Below are 9,444 nucleotides of genomic sequence, written 5' to 3' on the forward strand. Positions count from 1 at the left end.
ACTGCTTGTATGTTTTTTTCACGCAACTCCACAGACAATGTTTATCCTGACATTATCGTCAATGGAAACATTATTAAGGTAGTGTCTGAATTTAAATATCTTGGAATCACACTAGACTCAAACTTGACATTTAAAAAACATATTAAAAATGTAGCCAACACAATCAAATCCAATCTGTCTAATTTCAGGCACATAAGACCATACCTAACAACAGACGCAGCCAAACTCTTCATGCATGCTATGATTTTCTCACACATCACATACTGCTTCACAACCTGGTCACAGACAAATCTAACAACTCTCAAACCCATAGAATCACTTTACAAACAGACATTAAAAACACTTGATCAAAAACCCAACCGTTACCACCATTGCCGTATAGTTCAAAAGTATAATTTATTTAATTTTGATAGCTTTAAACATTTTGCAGATGCTTGTCTCATTTTTAAGGTTTTAAATGGGCTTGCACCTCCACTACTAAAACAGTTCATAGAGCGAAGAGAAAGTGGTGACAGAACAACAAGGGCAACTACCAGAGGAGACTGTGAGGTACCATTCAGACAGAGTCTGTTTGGTGAAACATTCTTCTCTGTTAGAGCCTCCCATCACTGGAACAGTCTTCCTACCGAAGTAAGAGAGACCACCAACTATCTGACCTTCAAATTCAACCTTAAAAGATGGCTTAATAGCTAACCAAATTTGTAATCATGGGTAAATCTCCATTAAATCTCCATTAATCACTGACACTGTGTCTTCTCATATTTTACTGTATTTGTTTTGTCTTCTGTACTATGTCTACTTGTTTTGTATTGTTGACGATGATGTCTCTTTTTGTATGGATAACTATACCACTTTTTTTTTACAGCCTGCTCCGGGACTACAGATGAAAATTAGCCAACTCTAGCTAACTCTGGCTCATTTACATGGACGTGAATAACTGACATGTTGATCAATGTGCATTGTCCCTGTTAAATAAATAAATAAAATAAAGGACCCCTGCACTCCACTTTGAGAATTAATGTCTTACACAAATGAAGATGGCAGTGGTGGAAAGTACATTTACTAAATTTTTAGTTATTTTTACTTTACTGGAGTACTTCAAATTTGACTTCTACTCCACTACATCTCAGAGGCAAATATTGTACTCCACTATAATTATTTGAAGACTTTAGATACATTGTAGATTTTGATTATCATTACAAAACCACTACAGACCTATATATTTGGCAATTTGAAAATAGCCGATCTAGCTCACACGATGTGACGCGTTGTGAGCTTGTAGATCTGCTATTTTCAAAGGATTTTTATACATTTCATACATTTGAAAACTTGTGAAATGGGACCTTCTGCTTAATAAGTACTTTTACTTTTGGTACTTCTAAGTATATTTTGATGCCAATACTTTTGTACTTTTACTCAAGTAAATGTGGATCGGGGCGGTGCACCGGATCTGGCGCAGCGCTCAGGTCCTGGACCTGGTGAGACGAAGGAGGAGCCCGGCCAGGAGACAACCCACAGAGCCTAGTCCCTCCACGTGCCAGAGCGTCCCCGTGTTCAGGCAGAGTAGTTCCGGAGAAGCGGACTGACAACATTCTGTACGGGCGAGGGGCCAGACGTGAGTGAAGGACCGAATTTATCAAAACTTCCTCTGATCACCACAAACGTCATCACAAATTGACACAGGGAAGCACAAACGAATGGGGCACACAATTGTCAGGTGCGTTGTGATTGGTGCGGGGTAATGAATCACATCACCTGTCAATTGTGTGCCCCAAACATTTGTGCGTCCTAAAGGAAGTTTACATATATTCAGTCCTACACTCATTCCAGGCCCCTCGCCCGTACAAAATGTTGTCCGTGTGCAGCTCGTGGAAAAGTGGAGATATTTTACTAAACACACGTTTTCTGGCAGAACTTTCAAATGGATATGAAACTAGAGGACAATATCTGACTCCAAGTCTTAGGAATTAATTATTGGGTGAGTACAGGCGGAGTTTAGAGCACTTTTACGGCCGCGCAGATCGTGATGTACACAGCGCGTCGGCCAAACCGATCTATGACTGTCTATTTGAAATGCATGAAATGTATGTAAGATTTTAGGGCTAATAAACCAACTGCTTTCCAGTGGTGGAAAAAGTACTCCATTTGTTTTACTTAAGTAAAAGTATCTATACTGCAATGGACAAATACTCAGTTACAAGTAAAAGTCATTTTCGTCATTTTCGCTATCACGCAATTCCAGCCGGCAGATTCGGCTATTTTCAATGTATACAGTATAAAGGTTTAAAGTGCTCATAATGGCCTAGTGCTGGTCTTCAACAGGGGTCCGCGACCCTTAGGGGGTCCGCGAGGTACTGCCGGGGGTCCGAGAAATTGTTGCTTGATTAGACAATAAAAAAAAAAATAAAAAAAAAAATATATATATATATATATAAACATTTTTTATATTTATTTATTTTCCATTTGTCTTCATATATTTTTTAAACATCTTCCACATTTATGTATTAAATAAATCATGATTCTGTCCATTTTGAATAGCTTGTATACATGATTATTGTGCAATTGACAGATCGTTGTTCTCAGTTAATAAGGTATGTTTATAAATGGCAGTACGGCCAGCTACTCACTGTACCTTGTACATGTATGTTTGAAATAAAAGCATGGATATATGAATCTGTCTTTTTTTAAAGCTTTAGTATTGATGCACAATAACATGTATGTTTATGAAACACAATTGTATACATAATTATACAATATATGTTGCCCCCCCCCCCCACTAAAAGCAGTTTTGTCTGTGAGGTTTTGTGAGACCTTCTCAGGATGAGCTTTTTGAAGTAAATTTCCCATTCACTTGTCCGGGCACTAAAGTCACTTGTGCCCGGACAAGTCTCATCCACACAATATGGATGAGATGGAACACATTTAATCATAGAACCATTAGTTTGATTGGTTGTTTAACATAAAGCACAAAAAAGAAAAGAAAAACACTATAATGTGGCTGTTATTATTGAATTATTGAATTATTATTTATTTACTATTGTGTAGAAATAAAAGACAATATGTCCCAAAACATTACAAATATATTTATATATTATATTAATTAAAAAAAAGGCAATACAATGTCTGCAGTTCCATTATTGCACATAGCCAAAATGCATTAATAATATTAGGCCTGCCATTCCTTCCTAGTCACTTTCAGTTTCATTTTAGCAAGACATGCATGCTCGCGCACACACACACACACACACGCACGCGCACGCGCACACACACACACACACACACACACACACACACACACACACACACACACACACACACACACACAATCAAAGAAAGAAGCGTTTACAGCTGGTGTTAATTATCTTGCACTGCGCATACAGGCTCTTAAGTAGCCTGGTTAACCTACTAATGTTACACCCTCTGACATGGATTTCTAGTTTGGTTAATTCAAGATGACAACATGAAAGCTTGGTTACAAAGTTAGTATTCCTTCCTTCCTATGTAGCCTACTTGTCTTGAGTTGAGACGCGGACAGTGCGTGAGGGGGGGGGGGATGAGGGTGCGGAGAGGAATGTCAGCTGCGCTCTCTACTGAGAGAGAAGCAGCTCTCTACTCCTCCATTCAAACAGTGTGTTACGAGAGGGACGCGGCTGCTCTACTTCTCGCCACAACGGTGTTTTACCGATTGGATTGTGCTGTTTGTGTATGTCTGCTAAACATTCAGTAATATTTTTTCGCCGTAACAAATAATTTCTGTGTATTCATTGTCGATGGCTGCCCGTCTGCCACCCGGCCCAACCCGCGATCGACTTAGAAGGCTTTGATGATCTACCAGTAGATCGTAATCGACTAGTTGGTTACCTCTGCTGTAGAGGATATGCTGGTTGACCGGGTGCATACACTGCCTGGCTATAAGGCATCGGAGCAGGAGAGTAGCCTGGAGCAGCAGCTTACTGATACAGAGGTGGGTAAGGCTGATCCTGGTAGGGTGCAGTGGGCGCCCCGTAGCCCTGGGCTCCATAGCCTGGTGGTTGGTGGCCTGGGTACTGTGTCCCCTGGTAGGACTGTGGTGGCCACCACTGTGTACCGCTTGCGGTAGCAGTGGCAGAAGCAGCAGCAGCAGATGAAGAAGATGATGAAGAAGATGACAACAGCTGGAACAACTAAACTGTCACAATCGTCCTCTTTATCGCCGTCGAAACGCATCGAGCCGTCATCGCAGCAGTATCTTTCGCTGCAGCTTCCGCAGCAAAACGATCCCCTGTTGCATGAATGTTCAAACGGATCTGTGTAGGATTTACAGTTGCGGTCCTCACACTGATGTCACATGAGGGGATGGTTTTGCTTCCGCAGAAAAAACAACCCCTGTTGCATGATATGTTTGTTTTTATTCTTTTATGAATTCTGCTGTCTTTTACTGGGAGAAACATTCGTTTGTTTTTCTAGCACTGCTTGCAGATGGAAAACAAATGACAAATAAAGCAATCTTGAATCTTAAGCCAATTGATGATCTGGATTGCGGTTTTACAAAAAGTGGGTGCCTCTTATGGGTGTTTCTGACCGCTTGATGACCCACACAGAGCAGAGCAGATCTCAAACCTGTGTGAATACTGGTGCCCCCCCCCCATATGTCTCAAGCCTATACTGCCAGCCATTTTAGTGTAGAAATGTATGATTATTTATGTCTATTTTAGATTCTGTGCTCCATACCATGTGACCATGGTCTTGACACTCGATCAATAAATAACAGAGAAAGAAGTCAGAAAGAATTTGAAACTGCTTTAACTGCTGGATTGTATGTCTCTTAGCCGACATTAACTCCCTTTTACCGTTAAAGTGACTGGATTTTAGTTAAACATGAATATATATATATATTCAAAGATTTGCACACATTTTCACAATTTCTTTTTCAAAAATAGCAGATCTACAAGCTCATAGTGCGGCACTCGGTGCCGCGCTATGAGCTTGTATGAGCTTGTAGATCTGCTATTTTTGAATAGTCAAAGAAATCCAAAATGACACAGATGCTTTCCCGGATTGAATGGGTTATCACTTCTCCGTCCCTTTAACATTGCCCTCTTTGTCAGACTCTACAGAGTGCACCGGTTGTCCCCAGCGTGACCACTGTGTCCCGAAGAGCGTGGAGTTCCTCTCCTACCACGAGGCCCTGGGTATCATATACTGATGTCATCGGTATATGCCCATATATGGGCACGCCCCTTTTTGTGCCCATAGAATACCGAAGTCCTGACGTCACTCGTTCATCCCCTGGGTCGCGGAAGTAATAACATTGGGTCATCTTAAAATCGTCTCATATAAGAATTGTGAACTGTCCCGGCGATGTTGTCAGGGAGGTGGCTCTGAATCGTTTACGATACAGTCACTCATATATGATACAGTCTATTTCTGGCGAAAATATAAATAACTAATTCGGCGGAAGTAAGATTGGCGTTTTCTCGCCGTCAGTTGATGTTCCATATCCATATGAGTCAAGCCGCCGAGATCATTTGTTTATTTTTATTTAAATTGAACAAGTCTATGGGAATTCTGAATGGGGGAAAAAAACGCGACTCAGGATGAGTAAATTACGTTAGACTTCGGTGCTCTATATGGAGCTCACTGATTTGTTTGCTGATGCCATGACGACACATTTGAGGTTAGACAACACACTCCATATTTGGGCGTAGCTGCATTGGGAACTCATTATTTCCCAATAAGGAGTTCCGAGTTAATCGTCAGTTAAACATATCGCCCGTTTCCAAACACAGACATATTTCCTAAAATAAATAAATAAATTGAGGCTCAACTACACCCAGCGCTGCCTCAACAAATCCCTGAGGATCATAAAAGACCCCACCCACCACCATAAAAAACTATTTTCCCCAAAAGTCCAAAAGGGTGAAGGGATACAAGATCCTCTCAGCGCGCAATAGCAGGCTGAGGAACAGTTTTTTCCCCCACAGGCTATCAGACTGTTAAATGACAGTGACAAGTGAATGTGCAATAACTCTTGTACTCTGCACTATGCACTTTCTTCGACAGATATTCTTGCCCTGTGTTTACTTTTATTGAGTGTTGTTAAGTTGTTTTATCATGTTTTTATGGTTTTATTGTATTGGAGCTTCCGAGCGTAAGTTTTTCACGTGTAGGAATACCTAAACAGTGCATCTGTGACAATAAAGTGAATCTGAATCTGGAAAAAAAGGTCCAGCACATTGAACACAGACCAGGATGTTGTGGCATGGTCTAATGGCCAGTTTAACGTAAATGAAGTCCACAATCACAACACCAGAGGCAGCTCCACTGATCACCCACCCTCCTTGAACTGTTTATTGTACATATTTCTTGTTTTTCATACCAGTAACCTGTAAGCTGATTATATGACGTTCTGCATAGTAGTGTATATCTGTCTGTTTTCTTAAATGTTTCATGACGTTCAGTTTTACCACACAATAAAAGTCTTTGTCATGGTCCCGTCAAACGTGTATAGAAAGTTTTAACAAAAAAATCCACTCCATTGATCCGTGGCAGGTGTTTTTCTCTCACATTTCTAAAGCCTTTTCAACTGCAATGAAAAAAGAAATCTTTGCCTGCGGGTGTCGCTGGTGAGGGATTTTGCCTGTCAATCATCGCCTCTGCTCCGCCCCCCCAAAGGAAAGGATCGGGGAGGGGCGAGGTGGAGAGTGGGCGGGATTAATCGGCTGTGACCTCACTGCCGAAGGGCCAAGCTCAGATTACTTTTCAGCCTAATTATTCAGAAAACCCCAGAAAATCCACTGAATGTTCAAAGTTCAGATTTTTTGGGTGTAATTGAGGTCATAAAACCCCAAAAAAAACATTAAAAATAAAAAAAGTGAAAATGAATGTCATAGAACCTTTAAATGTCATCATGATTTGAGTGCGTGGGGATCTCATTTTGAATAAGCCATAAGCCACGCTTTTATGAGCAATCCAGTTTAGAGGGCCTTGTATTGTGAATTGTACTTCCATGTACTGTTTCCATGTCTTTCTAAATAAAGTATTCAATCAATCAAATCAAGTATTGGGCGGAGGTGGAGCATAGGCCGGGTTGTAGGCAGGCTGGGCAAGGTAGTCTGGCAGCCAGACTACCTTGCCCAGCCTGCCAGACTCTGGCTGTCCGGGTGGTGGTGGTGCATTGGGCTGGGGCTGGGCCAGGGCAGGTGGCTGTAGAGGATATGCTGGTTGACCGGGTGCATACGCTGCCTGGCTATAAGGCATCGGAGCAGGAGAGTAGCCTGGAGGAGCAGCTTCCTGATATGGAGGTGGGGGTCCTGGTGCGTAAGGCTGTCCCTGGTAGGGTGCAGTGGGCGCCCCGTAGCCCTGGGGCATGGGCTGGGCTCCATAGCCTGGTGGTTGGACTGGTATAGGTTGGTGGCCTGGGTATTGTGTCCCCTGGTAGGACTGTGGTGGCGGTGCATGGACCGTTGGCTGCTGGGGGCACCGCTGAGGAGTAGAGGTCACCGCTGTGGTACGTGTTGTGGTGGCGATCACAGGCGATGGCTTGCGGCACATCTTGTAGAGGCAGCAGCGGGGATACACGCAGCAGATGAAGAGGGTGATGAAGATGACAACAGCCGCAGCACTCGAGACAATGGCAACAACCCTCCTGTCCATGTCAAAGTCAAAGTCGATGTCACATTCGTCCTGTTTATCGTCGTCGAAACGCCAAAAGCCGTCGTCGCAGCAGTATCTGTTGCTGCAGCTTCCGCAGCAAAACCATCCCCTGTTGCATGATAGTTCATCATGATGGGATCCAAACGCATCCGTGTAGGATTTACAGTGGCGGTCCTCAGACGCAGTGGGTACGACTACGACGAATACACAGAAGACAAACAGAAGAACACCGGACAGGCCCACCTCCATGGCTACTTAAAGATTCCTAAAACAATCTCCCCGGTGTGCCTACGGGAGTGTACTGAGTACTGAGGCTGCATGGGAACTCCTTATGTTACTTATGGCTGAGTCACCATGGTCACATGAGTGTGATGTCAAAGTCCGCCGCTCCTCCCTTAAGCCAATTTTAATATAGGATGTGTGATGGCTGACTCAGCAGCCACACATTGAGACTATACTGTATGGTAATTCTTCCTTTTGGTTTATATATTTAGTTTGTTTATTTTCAGTTGTACATTATACATACAATGCAAACTAATATAAATAACCACACACCACCAGTTGAAATAACATAGTTTTTACTTGGCATTTGAGTTGACTTGAGTTTTCTGTGAGTTATTACTTGGCATTTGAGTTGACTTGAGTTTTCTGTGAGTTATCAGTTCTGTGGGAGGCTGCTGGAGAGTGGAGATGAGCATAGATATATATAAAGGCTAGATGGCTCAAGGGGACGGCGCAAGCGTAGCTCAACCGCGGCCATCTTGAAACAGTCATTCATAACATTATGTCTATGGTGCATATACTTTGAAATAACCATAGCGTGCTCAATTTTCATCCGATTTTCAAACGGTTTGGTGTGTTGTAAACAACAGAGATGTAGTTATGATACTGCATACTTATAATTATAATCATGTTTTTTTATTTTTTATTTTATTTTATAATTTTATAATTTTATTACATCTTTGGTGTTTACAAAACACCAAACCGTTTGAAAATCAGATGAAAATTGAGCACGCTATGGTTATTTTAAAGTATATGCACCATAGACATAATGTTATGAATGACTGTTTCAAGATGGCTGCCATGTGGCAACGTCGTACTCCATTGGCCAGCAGCGCGGGTGAGTCATCTAGCCTTTATATATATCTATGGAGATGAGGGTCAAGCCAAGGAAATGGGAACCAGCTGCTCCATATATATGCAGCTAACGGGGACAATTGGACTGCACCAGAGCCATAAAGAGAGTTCTGACACTAGCGTCGACTCCCATTGTAAGAATGGAATGCGGAAGTGCTCTGTCTATCTCAATGAGATAGTTCCAATGTTTGGAACTATAGCCCATAGGAGCCCGCTTTGCGGCGAGATCAAAGCGTGTCGTTACTCTCTCTTCTACACTCTGGACTGCACCAGTCTCTCTGCACCATGGGGAGGGGCAGCAGCGTTGCCATATTCTGTGAGAGAAACAAGCAACCAGGTCTAGGAAGACCAGCCCAAAAGAAGCGACGAGGGGCCACATGAGCACTTTAACATATACATCAGCTATTTGAAAATAGCAGATCTACAAGCTCACAACGCGTCGCGATGCGTTGTGTGTTGATCAGTTCAGTTTTTTTGTTTAGTTATCTAAGTTGATTTGGGCCCACATTTTTATTTGAAACAAAGGAGGGAAAAAAGGAAAGAAAATATTTTAAACCAACAAAGTTTCCCTGTGTCTCTCCTTCCGACCAACTCGGTTCCTGACAGATGATCTGGATTGCAGTTTTACAGAAAGTGGGTGCCTCTTATGGGTTTGTCTGACCACTTGATGAC

General features: G+C 42.4%; 1 protein-coding gene across 1 annotated transcript; it reads right to left on the reverse strand.

Annotated features, from left to right (window-relative positions):
• Positions 1-7,035: 7,035 nt before the first annotated feature.
• Positions 7,036-7,910, reverse strand: LOC308092849 (uncharacterized protein; the record flags this gene model as incomplete). Its single annotated transcript, XM_080438947.1, has 1 exon — positions 7,036-7,910. Exon 1 carries the CDS (start codon positions 7,882-7,884, stop codon positions 7,036-7,038), a length of 849 nt encoding a protein of 282 aa, XP_080295073.1. The 5' UTR covers positions 7,885-7,910.
• Between the last annotated feature and the right edge of the window lie 1,534 nt (positions 7,911-9,444).

The sequence above is a fragment of the Gymnoscopelus braueri genome (assembly GCF_963280865.1).
Source record: "Gymnoscopelus braueri genome assembly, chromosome: 10".
Taxonomy (NCBI): Eukaryota; Metazoa; Chordata; class Actinopteri; order Myctophiformes; family Myctophidae; genus Gymnoscopelus; species Gymnoscopelus braueri.